We start from the raw sequence: 13,588 nt of genomic DNA on the forward strand, positions 1-13,588 counted from the left end.
CAGCCAGTTCTGCCTACCAGGACCCCTTATAACATTGTCAAGAGGGTTGGAGACATGGGATAATCACTGTCCATTCTTTCAGTCAGTGTGTGTTTGCTTGGAAGGGAGTGCCTGGTGAAGTTCTGAGCCTAACTTTTGACCCTTGCCCTAATGGATTTCCAAACATTCTTCTTAGCTTGGATCAGCCTCATCCTTCAGGCAGCCTCATCATCGACAAGGAATCCGAAGTTTACAAGATGCTTCAGGAGAAGCAGGAGTTAAACGAGCCCCCCAAACAGTCCACCTCCTTCCTGCTTCTTCAGGAGATCCTGGAGTCAGACGGGAAAGGTAAGGACCCCGTGGAGACTCTGTCACTGTTAGCACATGGGTGAGCATAGCCCATTCTAGGTGGAGAGAGCACAGCTTTCTGTGGAAGGTTGCGTCTCCCTGTGCAGCCCGGAGCTGCCATCCTCCCCAGAGTCTTGGGTTGTATGAGCACACACCACCACTTCTGCCTTGACGTTGACTTTTTTTTTTAATTGCAAAACACTTATTGAAAAGAGGAGCAGGGGAGAGGGAGAGGGGACTCAAATATAGATCAGCTGTAGAATGCTTAAGGTAGAACCTATGTAATATGCATATAGCCCTGGGTTCTATTTCCAGCACTTGGGGTGAAGGGTTACTAGGTTAGGAGTAGGGGATGGGACAAGAGCGCCCCCTCTCTGGATTATACATTTCTGGCTCAGTCTTTCTTAAAAATATCTATTTAATGTTATTTTACAAGTATGGTTGCTTTGCCTGCACAGTTGTGTGTTTACCATATGCACGAGGTACCTGCAGAGGCTACAAGAAAGCTGTAGCTAAGAGCATCTGTCAATCACAGTTTAGGTGCCGGGAACTGAACCCGGGTCCTCTGCAAGAGCAACAATTGCTTTTAACTACTGAGCCATCTCTTTAATCCTGGTTGTACAGTATTTTCAAGTGTGTGTGTGTGTGTGTGTGTGTGTGTGTGTGTGTGTGTGTGTGTGATTGTGGAGGCAAGAATGGTGTTGGATTTCCTGGAACTAGAGTTACAGGTAGTCATTTTGAGTCACCATATGGGTGCTGGGAACTGAACTTGGTCCTCTAAAAGAGTAGTCAGAGCTCTTAGGCACTGAGCCATATCTCCAGCCCCTATTTTATGTTGTTACAGATTTATTGTTCAAAATGATGGTTTTATAATGGCATTTTCATTCAGGTATGTCACATAATTTGACCTTATTAACCTCTCCTGTCCTTACACACGTTAGTCAGTCATATGTACCATATTTTCTTTACCCAGCCATCTGTTAATGGACATTTAGGTTGACTCTAGTATAAGTTGGTTATTGATTGTGCAGCATGTTACAATAAACATGGATGACCAGGTGTCTGCTACGCTGACCTAGGTTCCTTAGGGTATATTTCCAGGAGTGGTATAGCTGGAGCATATGTCCTATTTTTAATTTTTTGAGGAACCGCTGTACTGATTTTCCCAGTGGCTGCCTTGGTTTCAATTCCCACAAGCAATGTATGAGGGTGACTTTGTACCCCACATTCTTGCTAGCATTTGTTGCTGCTTATTTTTATATGGACAGCCATTCTGAGAGGGGTAGGATGCAATCTCGGTACAGTTTTAATTTTCATTTCCCTGATGAGCAAGGATGCTGAGCATTGTTTCATGTCCTCTTGGCCATCTGTACTTTGGCTCATTAATTGATTGGGAGGTGAGGGTTTTGTTTTTGGTGTTTAATATTTTGAGTTTATTGTATATTCTAGATAGCAATCCCTTGTGACTTGTAGGCTTTATTTAAATAGCTTCATGCCTGGCCATCTGTTTCTTGCCATACATACATTAGAGAGCTAGGGTTGTAGTGAGTGTGGCCTTTGTGCTTCAGTTGTCCATGCATGAGTTCTGATGAGTCTGCCGGTCTCAGAAGACAGCGCTGCCTGGAGACATCGCATTCCATGTATGTTGAAGTGGCGTCCAATCAGACAGAAGGGAGGTCTTCATTCAGTAGCTGAGGAATGTAGTGAGGAGACTGGTAACAGGCACGAAGGTTTTGTCTTCTCATAACTGCTTTGTCTAGCAAGTCTTCAGACTCGTCACCACCCTGGGCACTTTCCATCAGTGCCCCCTGCTCCTGTCCTGCGGAACTGCTTTATATACTGATCTGGTCCCTGTGATGTCTACTCCTCCATACTCTGTCCCCTTCCCTAAGACTCAGGCACCTAGCTGATGTTCTGCCGTCTATACTCTTAACTTTCCCCACAGTGAACACTTATAGTACTTTAGGGACAGATACCTGGGTCAGGAAACTTCCCTGAATACACCATAACTGGGCCCCCTCCTCAGTGGCGTGGATTCTGTAGAGAGGGGCAATTTATACCCCCATGAAAGTATAACCAAAGTGGTGCTTTTGTGGGGAACATTGTTGTTATTTTAGCAGTAAGCAAGCTAGACGTTGCTTAAACTCCACTATTAGGCCTGCTTGACAAACATCTTGAGATCCAACCTGTAGGGATAACAGCTCTGTCATAACACATGAGAAGGGGCAGGTGATTTTATCTTGAGTAAGCAGATGGACACGTCAGTTAAGGTGGGCAAAGTCAGCCTGTCTGAGCACCCAAATAGGACACAGACTGTACCACAAAACTCATCTGGGCTCATAGATGAAGATCTAAGCAAAGGATTGTGGATCCATGTTTATAGCACCAAGACCCATTTTCCTCTTCTGCCCCAGTAACCAAAACCCATAGCTCTCATGTTCGAGGTTATCCTAACTGGCTGCCGGAGCCCTGGCCATCATTCTTACTTCCAGGTACCAGGGAGGGAGGAAGGAAGGGTGTAAATGGTGGTCTCTCTGTCCTGCCCCATTACATAGCTGATTCTAAATAATCACTCCAGAGGCTTAATGTTGTAAAATGTAGCTTGGGCTTATTACTTATTAACCAGCTCTTAAAACTGAACCCATTTCTATTAATCTATATTTTTGTCACATGGCTCATGGCTTTACCTGTCCTCCAGCATCTTGCTCCTCTGGTGCCTGGCTCTCATCCCTCTTTTGGCTCCGCCCTTCTTCCTCTCTGTATTTTCAGTCTGGATTTCCCACCTAGCCTTATTCTGCCTTGCTATAGGCCAAATCAGCTTTATTATTAACCAGTGGGAGCAATACATATTCACAGCGTACAGAAGGATTCTCCCACAGCAGAAGGGGCCAAGGCTAAATGGAGAATCCTCCGTCAGATGAGCCATCGGTCTCCTTTCCAGAAGTTCACCACTGCTGCATTATACACACTACCGTTTGCTTACATTTTATACACACTACCGTTCACTTACATTTTATACACACTACTATTCACTTACATTTTATACACACTACCATTCGCTTACATTTTATACACACTACCGTTCACTTACATTTTATACACACTACTATTCACTTACATTTTATACACACTACCATTCGCTTACATTTTATACACACTACTGTTCGCTTACATTCTATTATACACACTACTGTTCGCTTACATTCTATTATACACACTACCATTCACTTACATTCTATTATACACACTGCCGTTCACTTACATTTTATACACACTACTGTTCACTTACATTTTATACTTACTATCATTCACTTACATTTTATACACACTACCATTCACTTTCATTTTATTGATTGGAGTTTAGTTGCCAGGCTGTACCTAATTGTATAATTTGGACTTTATGATTTTATTTTATTTTTTTATTTCTTATACTGGATGCTTTCTTGCCTCAAAACTAGGATTTTGCTAAAAAAGAAAGGTGATGGTACTGCTAATCATTGCTCCCATGTCTTTTTTTTTAAGATTTTTAAAATTTAAATTAGAAACAAGCTTGCTTCACATGTCAGTCCCAGCTCCCTCTCCCTCCCTTCCTCCCCCTAGCTCCTCCCAGCGCTCCCAGCCCCCCACCCATTCCCCACTCTTTTCCCCAGGGAGGGTGAGGACCTCCATGGGAGATCTCCAGAGTTTGTCATTTCATCCAGGGCAGGGCCTGGGCCCTCCCCCAAGAGTCCAGGCTGAGAGAGCATCCCTCACTGTGGGATGGGGTCCCAAAGTCCATTTGTATGCCAGGAATAAATACTGATCTACTACCCAAGGCCCCATAGATTGCCTAGGTCTCCTCACTGACACCCATATTCAGGGGGTCTGGATCAGTTCCATGCTGGCCTCCCAGTCATCAGTCTGGGGTCCAAGAGCTCCCCCTTGTTCAGGTCATCTGTTTCTGTGGGTTAAACCAGCTCAGTCTTGACTCCTTTGCTCATCAGTTCTCCCTCTCTGCACTGGGTTCCAGGAGTTCAGTTCAGTGTTTAGCTGTGGGTGCCTGCCTCTGCTTCCATCAGTCACTGGATGCAGGTTCTAGGATGGCATATAAAATAATCGTCAAACTCATTATCAGGGAGACTCCCATGTCTTTTGATGTGTGCTTGTGTTAAATTTTCACTTAAGGAAATTTATCCATTCTAAACAAGCATTCATCACGTGGAGCAGGCTCTCTGGGAGAGCCCAGAAGCGTGTTTTCACCTGAGGTTGAACGGGCAAAGCCCGGATCACTGGCCACTGTTATGAGACACTCAGATGTGTGCTGCTATGATTGGGAGAGGCCTGTGGTTCAGAGAGAAGTCTGTGGGTGGAAACACTGGCATCCAGGGTCCACCTGTGACCTGCCATGAGGCCTTGAGTAGGTTGCTGGCCCCTCTGAGCTCTAGCATTTGTATGCAACCCATGAGGGCAGCCCATGGCAACAGGGCTGCAGGAAGGGCTAAGTTTGGGAAATGCTCAGTGCGGCTAGGTGCCCGAACAATTTGAGCAGCGTTGGTGATAAACCCAGAAAATTCCACCAGAGCAGCTCCTGCTTCTGAGAGGGGCTCATCCGTTGCTTCTCTTGTGTTTCCTCTTGCTCTGGGCAAGTCATAACATTTGTAGGCAAAAGAAGAAACGTGCAGGTTGGTTTAACTGTGAAATACACATACCACAAAATTTCCCACTGCAATCACTTTTAAGTGTTCAGTTACCATGTGCACGTGTAAGACGCTGCCATCACTGCCATCCATCCTCAGAATTCTTAGTCCTGTAGATTAGTAACTGATCCTATTAAACCCACCTTCCCATTCTTTCCTCTAGCCTCTGGCTGCCTCATAGTTTTCCCTTTTTGTGATGGCCTCATTCACTCAGTACAACATCTATACGTGTTGTAGCACGCATCATAATTACTTTCCTTAAATTTTCTATTGCATTTATTTATTTGTGTGTGTGTGTGTGTGTGTGTGTGTGTGTGTGTGTGTGTGTGGTGTACCTGTGTGCCACAGTGGACATATGGACAACTTCCGGAAATTGGTTCTTCCCCTTTTGCGTTACCTTCTGAACCGCCATGCTGGCCTCTTCCTGTCCTTTTAAAGTAGAATCCCAGTCCATTGTCTGTGTGCTCATTCGTCTGTCGGTAGACGGATATCTTGAAGAAGTCTGGAGGTATGGAAGGAGATAGCATACCCGAAGCAAACAGTGGTGTCTGGAGGCTCCTCAGATGGAGAAGCTGGAGATGCAGCCAGCAAATCCCTAGGTTCATGCTGGCTGCTGTCAGGGCTTCTGGGACCCTCCAATGACCCGGAGTCAGGTTTTAGAGAACTGCCATTGTTAGGATCATGGGCTTTATTCTGTAGGCCTGGTGGAACCATGGAAGATCATGGAGTAGCGAAATGAGTAGAGAAATAGCTGTCCTTTATTTAGCGATTTTTCTTCCTCTTCCAGAAACAAACAAAAAATGATTCTTGGATGAAGGGTTTCCTGGAAGAAGAGACATTTGGGAATATTTGTAGTTGTATAAAATCCAGTAGTAAGCTATTTGCAAAGGAAAGCCCAGAGCTGGCTTTTTAAGTAAGAGAAAACAACCTGGAGCCAGCAGGTGGCGCTGTAGGGCTGAGAATGAGGACTGCTTCAGCACAAAGGTCCTCCTGTGCCCAGTCTCTTCAGTTCAGAAAAGGGTGTGGCTCATCTTACCAGTAAAGATTTCACATCTCTCCCTGCCTTGTCTCCTTCTACCCTTCTGCACCTTCTCTTATTCCCGGCGGTTTTCTTGCTGGCTCTGTGAGCAGGGAAGAGGAAAGCTTATATTTGAGACCCCAGCCCTCGCTGAGTTGGTCCTTTCTGTGGTCTGTTTGCTGCTCCACACTGTCACTGCGTGCAGAGGTGCTGCTGTTTCCTTCCTGTCAGACAGAAAGTGTGGGAGCCTGTTTGCTGTGCTTTGAGGCAGGATGCCTGAGGCAGCTGCTTGCCACAGCCCTTCAGAGATGTCTTCGTGTAGGTCTGAGGTTGGGTGAGGGGAAGAGTTTGCCTTTGATAGAAAGCTAAGGGGCACAGTCCTTTAATTCCAGCACTTGGGAGACAGAGGCAGGTGGATGTCTGTGAGTTCCAGGACAGTCAGGGCTACATAGAGAGACCTTGTCTCAAAAAAAATCAATCCATCAAAAAACAAACAAAAAAACAAAACAAAAACCCCAAACCAAACCAAAGGAACCATTAAAACATTAGCTGAGCTGCAGCCTGTGTGAGGGAGGCCTTAAGTTCAATCCCAAACATTTTAGGGCTGATGAGATGGCTCATCAGGCAAAGGAGCTTGCTGCCAAACCTGAGTTTGAACCCCACAACTCACACTTCAAACCAAGTCCTATGAGTTGTCCTTTAAATTACCTTCCCTCAACATAGCACAGCACGCACACCCCTGTACATATGTGGATGCACACACATGCACACTAAATAAATGCACGGTATGCACACACACACACACACACACACACACTAAATGCATGGCATGCACATCCTTGCACATATGTGGGTATACACACACACACACTAAATGCATGGCATGCACATCCCTGTACATATGTGAGTGCACATATACACACTAAATAAATGTAACTTTTAAAATTAAATTTAAAAAATTATGTGCATGGGTGTTTTGCCTGCATTTGTCTCTATGGCTATATGTGTGCCTGCTGTCCAAGCAGACTAGAAGAAGGCATCAGATCCCCTAGAACTGGAGTCACAGACAGTTGTGAGCCACCGTGAGGATGCTAGGAATTGAACTTAGGTAGTTTGGAAGAGTAACCAGTGCTCTTAAACACTGAGCCATCAAAAAGTTTTAAGCACAAAAACATTTTATTTTATTTTATTTTGTTTTTCGAGACAGGGTTTCTCTGTGGCTTTGGAGGCTGTCTTGGAACTAGCTCTTGTAGACCAGGCTGGCCTCGAACTCACAGAGATCCGCCTGCCTCTGCCTCCCACATGCTGGGATTATAGGCGTGCGCCACCAACGCCCGGCAGGCACAAAAACATTTTAATGAAATATTTTAATAAATAAGAAAATTAATATAAATGCAATTACAGAAGTTTGAACTGGGGACTTCTTCCAAAGGAAAGGAAGAATGCCCCCTGTAATTTGGGGTGTGGGATCATTGAGGTGAGGGCATGGCTGAGCTTTTCCTGAGCTCATCTACAGAGGATCTCTAAACTTTGCTCCATCTCATGGGTTGTCAGATGGGTATCTGGTCCCAATGTGAGAGCACACAGTATTAATGACAGCAACCTGAAGGACTTTTGAAAGGACAGGACACTTTAAAATACTCTTAGTAAAGACTAAATGCTTTCCTTGCTCTCCACAGGCCAGCAAAGCAACTTACACTCATTCTCCCATTGTGTTAGCATCAGGGGGGTAGTGGTTAGCGGTGGCTCCCATTGTGTTAGCATCAGGGGGTAGTGGTTAGCGGTGGCTCCCATTGTGTTAGCATCAGGGGGTAGTGGTTAGCGGTGGCTCCCATTGTGTTAGCATCAGGGGGTAGTGGTTAGCGGTGGCTCCCATTGTGTTAGCATCAGGGGGTAGTGGTTAGCGGTGGCTCCCATTGTGTTAGCATCAGGGGGTAGTGGTTAGCGGTGGCTCCCATTGTGTTAGCATCAGGGGGTAGTGGTTAGCGGTGGCTCCCATTGTGTTAGCATCAGGGGGTAGTGGTTAGCGGTGGCTCCCATTGTGTTAGCATCAGGGGGTAGTGGTTAGCGGTGGCTCCCATTGTGTTAGCATCAGGGGGTAGTGGTTAGCGGTGGCTCCCATTGTGTTAGCATCAGGGGGTAGTGGTTAGCGGTGGCTCCCATTGTGTTAGCATCAGGGGGTAGTGGTTAGCGGTGGCTCCCATTGTGTTAGCATCAGGGGGTAGTGGTTAGCGGTGGCTCCCATTGTGTTAGCATCAGGGGGTAGTGGTTAGCGGTGGCTCCCATTGTGTTAGCATCAGGGGGTAGTGGTTAGCGGTGGCTCCCATTGTGTTAGCATCAGGGGGTAGTGGTTAGCGGTGGCTCCCATTGTGTTAGCATCAGGGGTAGTGGTTAGCGGTGGCTCCCATTGTGTTAGCATCAGGGGGTAGTGGTTAGCGGTGGCTCCCATTGTGTTAGCATCAGGGGGTAGTGGTTAGCGGTGGCTCCCATTGTGTTAGCATCAGGGGGTAGTGGTTAGCGGTGGCTCCCATTGTGTTAGCATCAGGGGGTTAGGGTTAGCGGTGGCTCCCATTGTGTTAGCATCAGGGGGTAGTGGTTAGCGGTGGCTCCCATTGTGTTAGCATCAGGGGGTAGTGGTTAGCGGTGGCTCCCATTGTGTTAGCATCAGGGGGTAGTGGTTAGCGGTGGCTCCCATTGTGTTAGCATCAGGGGGTAGTGGTTAGCGGTGGCTCCCATTGTGTTAGCATCAGGGGTAGTGGTTAGCGGTGGCTCCCATTGTGTTAGCATCAGGGGGTAGTGGTTAGCGGTGGCTCCCATTGTGTTAGCATCAGGGGGTAGTGGTTAGCGGTGGCTCCCATTGTGTTAGCATCAGGGGGTAGTGGTTAGCGGTGGCTCCCATTGTGTTAGCATCAGGGGGTAGTGGTTAGCGGTGGCTCCCATTGTGTTAGCATCAGGGGGTAGTGGTTAGCGGTGGCTCCCATTGTGTTAGCATCAGGGGGTAGTGGTTAGCGGTGGCTCCCATTGTGTTAGCATCAGGGGGTAGTGGTTAGCGGTGGCTCCCATTGTGTTAGCATCAGGGGGTAGTGGTTAGCGGTGGCTCCCATTGTGTTAGCATCAGGGGGGTTAGGGTTAGCGGTGGCTCTGCTTGGTGTGGCACCCCAAATCTTCTCTTTCCAGGCGCCTGGACAAGGTAGAGGCACCCACTGAGGCTTGTTGTTCCCATGGCATAGGACAGAAATGCTATGGGGGCATGACCCAGCCACACATGTAAATTTCAGGCTCACACTTGTCCATGTCCATTAGCCAAGGGCAGGATTTCCCAGTCTTGGAGCCGGTGACATACTTGACCGATGTTAGTGTTTGCACTTGTGTGAGTTGAGTTTTATGTGATTTGTGTTGTGAGAGCTGGTCATATGCTAGGTAGGGGGGCTTTCTGTATTGGGTTTAAAAAATATTTTCTTTATAACAATGAAAGGGAGAGTGATCTATTTTACAAAAATGGAAGGCTAAGCCTGGTGGTGGTGGCGCACACCTTTAATCCCAGCACTCGGGAGGCAGAGGCAGGTGAATCTCTGTGACTTCGAGGCTGGGCTGTCTGACAGCCTCCAAAACAATACAGAGAAAACCTGTCTTGTAAAACAAAACAAAAACAAAAAAAAAAAAAAAAGGAAGGTTAAGCAACTGGCCCACGGAGTCACCGACTGTCTGATCCCAGTGACTGTGGCTTTCCTTGAACACAGATTTACAGGGGGTTCTGAGATAGCTCAGAGATACTGAATTTTCACTTCCTGTCTAATATGGGTATTTTCCTCCTTCCAGGGGATCCCAACAAGCCCTCAGGATTCAGAAGTGTTAAAGCTCCGGTCACCAAAGTGGCTGCATCAGTTGGAAATGCTCAGAAGCTGCCCATGTGTGACAAATGTGGTACTGGCATTGTGTGAGTATTGACTTCTGGTGTAAAGGTTGGGCAAACCATGGAAGTGGGGGAATTTCCGGGGGTTGCATAGCTTAAGTAAACAGATTGACCAGAACATTAAGAACTGTTGTGTCTACATGGGAGAGGCTTCTGGAATGATGAGCCCTTCCTATTCACAGCCAGAGGCATGCTGTGGGGCCTCTGAAGAGGGCCAGGCCTCAGCTCTGGAAGGACAATACAGGGCTCAGGTGTCAGGTGTCACTAATGCAGCCCTGTTCCCTCCCTCCTGCAGAGGAATGTTTGTGAAGCTGAGGGACCATCACCGCCACCCTGAATGCTATGTGTGCACCGACTGTGGCACCAACTTGAAACAGAAGGGTCATTTCTTTGTAGAGGATCAGATTTACTGTGAAAAGCATGCGCGGGAGCGGGTCACACCACCTGAGGGCTATGATGTGGTCACCGTGTTCCCCAAGTGATTGAGAGGACTGCCCTGCCTGCACCCACCACCTAGCCTGCTGTGCGTGGTCCTCTGAATGTTCTCGCCTCTCCTCCCTGACAGTCACGCCTTACCTAGTGTCAGTCCTGCTTGGTGACCATTGAGTTTCACCTGTGCTGACTCCCACTAGCAGTGTGACACCTGCTTTTCCATTACTGGAAATGGTTTTGCCCCTTGTCCCTTCTCTAGCACCACCAAGCACCTTCTTCACTTGGGTCTTCTCTGCTGCAAATGGACATTGGTCACAATGGAACGAAGCCAAATGTAGTATCTCTCACGTTAATTTTGTTTTACTTAATAAATTTAGACTCAAAAGCAGTGTGTGGCCTCTTAGTTGACCCTGCCTGTGTTCTGTATACTACCTCATGAAACCCAGAGTCTCCCTCTTGGTTTTGGTTCCTTTTTTTTTTTTCTTGGAGACAGGGTTTCTCTGTGGCTTTGGAGGCTGTCCTGGAACTAGCTCTTGTAGACCAGGCTGGCCTCAAACTCACAGACATCCGCCTACCTCTGCCTCCTGAGTGCTGGGATTAAAGGCGTGTGCCACCAACGCCCGGCAATTTTGGTTTCTTAGTTGTGAGAGTCACAGGCCTTTTTCCTGGATGTGAGAAGATTGCTATGAACATGCTCTGTTCCTTTATGTCTTTGAGGCCTGCTATAAGTGTCATTGATTAATGCTAATTATCTTAGTTACTTTTCTCTTGCTGCAGTAAAACACGATGGAGGCAACTTTAGAAGAACGATTTTATTTGGGCTTACGGTATTTGAGGGAGTCATGGCAGCACATTGTATGGCAGCTGGAACAGGAAGGGGAGAGCTCATGTCCTTAACTACAAGTGGAGAGAGTGAACTAGAAGTTGTGTGGAGACATTAAACTCTCAAAGTCTACCTCAAGTGACACACTTCCTCTAACTTTCCCCTTGAATCCTCCCAGTCAGCACCACAAGTGGAGACCAAGTGTTCTGTGCCTATGGGCCACTCTCATTCAAACAACCCCGCTAACATATGATGTCTGAGTCTGTTTCAGTGAAGTTGTCCTGGAGTTTGAGGGAATAAAACTTCCTGTCTTAGTAACTTTTATATTGCTGTGATAAAACTCCATGTCTAAGGCACTTTATAGAAGAAATCATTTAATTTAGTCTCCAGTTTCAGGGGTTTCAAGTCCATGATGGCAGAGCAAAGGAACAAGCCAGAGCTTACATCTTAGTCCACATGCAAGAGGAAGAGAGACAGACACATCAGGGATGGTGTGAGTCTTTTGAAACCTCAAAGCCTGACTCCAGTGACACACTTCCTCCACCAAGACCACATCTCCAAATCCTTCCCCAAACAATAGTACCATTGACTGAGATCAAGCAGTCAATATAAGTTTATGGGGGCCATTTTCATTCAAAACCCCACACTGCCCAAATAACAGGTGGCTAGCTTCACCAGCTGGTGTTAATGTAAGCCTCACTAACCCATTTCCAGGACTATAAAGGTAGGATGCATCAGGATTGTAACTTAGCAGAGAGCTCAGAGATGGGTAATGATTAGTGTGTCCTTTAGCTTGTCTACACAGTGTGCTAATCAGATGTTTGCCATTTACCCAGTTAGTCTACACGCTTGCATATCCAGCCCTTCGATATTGCTGTGGTCCTGTGCTGCTGCTGCTGGGCTCGGGCTTGAGAATACTGCAGGCACATTACAACAATCGCATACAAACAAGCACCTCACCTTGTTTTAAGTCAGTTTACAATTTTTCTTAGGCCATATTCATAGATATCTGTTGCCTGAAGGGACTCTAGCTCACAAATGTGGTTCTCACAGGCCTTGTCCTCCTTCCCCATTCTCTTTGCCTTTCTAAAAACTGTTGGATTACATTCCTGAAGCTAGCCCCTGAGGTCTGTTTCCTAATTTGGCCAATTCCTCCTCCTGAGGTTGACTACCAAGGTGCAGCTATCCAAGTATTGAAGTCCATCAATCAAAAGCACCCTTGGGTTCACCTAATTAACGTGCCTTATTAAAATTAAACACCTCATCATAGCACAGGGTTTCCCTTTTTACTTTATAAGCCACCTTTTGTCTATGAGCCACCTCTGTCTCCTCTCTACCCAGAGGCAGTCCTTTGTTCCCATCCCAGGACAAATACCCCTTCCCTTCTCCCTGTCATTTCTCCTCCTCTCTCCCCTGTTCCCTCCCCCTTATCCCTCGTCCTCTATCTCCTGTCTTTGTTTCTTATTCCCTGCTCTCTCTCCCTCTGGGGCAAATAAATCTCTTTTGTGCGGGGGGGGGGGGGGACTTGGTCTTGGGGAGTCCTGATTCAACTCAGAGGTTCCCTACATTGCCCATGGGCATGCCTGACAGGTGCTCTTCCTCAGAAGCTAATCACACAAGCAGCACTTTAACTTCCAGTAGCTTTAGAAAAAAGCCTAGTCAAGGTCAACCATCAATTAATAAAAATCAAGAAGAAAGTCAGAGAGCCATAATGGTAGAAGATAAAAAAGACAGAGAGGAGAAACACCGGAGACCTGAGGACTGAGCACAGTGGATCTGGATCCCACACCGACGGGATTCAGCCCGCACAGGGACTGCCAGCTTCCAAGTCCATTCTCCACCCACAGGACAGGTGAGGTAGGTGGTCTGTCTCCAGCCTGCTTTCCAGTGGCCTGAGGAGAACCACCAGAGACCTGAGGACTGTACACAGCAGATCTGGATCCTAGCTGGACGGGAATCAGTCCACACAGAGACTGCCAGCTTCCAAGTCTCAGTCTCCACCCACGGGACAGGTGAGGCAAGGGTCCAGCCTACCTAGAGTTTGCTAAGGTCCTGATACTAGGAAGGCCTCCATCCACACAAGAGGAAAGCCACCAGGGTATTGGACCTGCTCCCACCCACTGGAAAGGGGTCACATACCCTCCAGGGGAGGAAGAAAATCCTTCTGCGCCCACAGGAAGAAATGATAGGAAGGAGACAATACAAAAACACCCACCAACAAAAAAAAACTAATATGACATCACCAGAAACTAGAGAATTTACACCAACAAGACCTGAACAGTCTATTGCGGAAGAAGCAGATGAGAAAGACCTTAAAAGCAACTTCATGAAAATGATAGAGGCCCTCAAAGAAGATATGAGAAGATCCCTTAAAGGCATGGAAGAAAAAACAAACCAAA

At 46.9% G+C, this 13,588-nt stretch overlaps 1 protein-coding gene across 1 annotated transcript in view; it reads left to right on the plus strand.

Moving 5' to 3' along the window:
• Positions 1 to 10,751, plus strand: part of Pdlim1 (PDZ and LIM domain 1) — a 48,639-nt gene extending 37,888 nt beyond the window's left edge. Inside the window, exons 5-7 of the mRNA XM_005063613.4 lie at positions 176 to 327; positions 9,841 to 9,958; positions 10,230 to 10,751. Coding sequence (XP_005063670.1) covers positions 176 to 327; positions 9,841 to 9,958; positions 10,230 to 10,416 — 457 coding nt within the window. The 3' untranslated portion in view covers positions 10,417 to 10,751. The remainder of the gene's footprint in view (positions 1 to 175; positions 328 to 9,840; positions 9,959 to 10,229) is intronic.
• Positions 10,752 to 13,588: the final 2,837 nt, after the last annotated feature.

Source organism: Mesocricetus auratus, unplaced genomic scaffold, assembly GCF_017639785.1.
Source record: "Mesocricetus auratus isolate SY011 unplaced genomic scaffold, BCM_Maur_2.0 Super-Scaffold_4256, whole genome shotgun sequence".
Classification (NCBI taxonomy): Eukaryota; Metazoa; Chordata; class Mammalia; order Rodentia; family Cricetidae; genus Mesocricetus; species Mesocricetus auratus.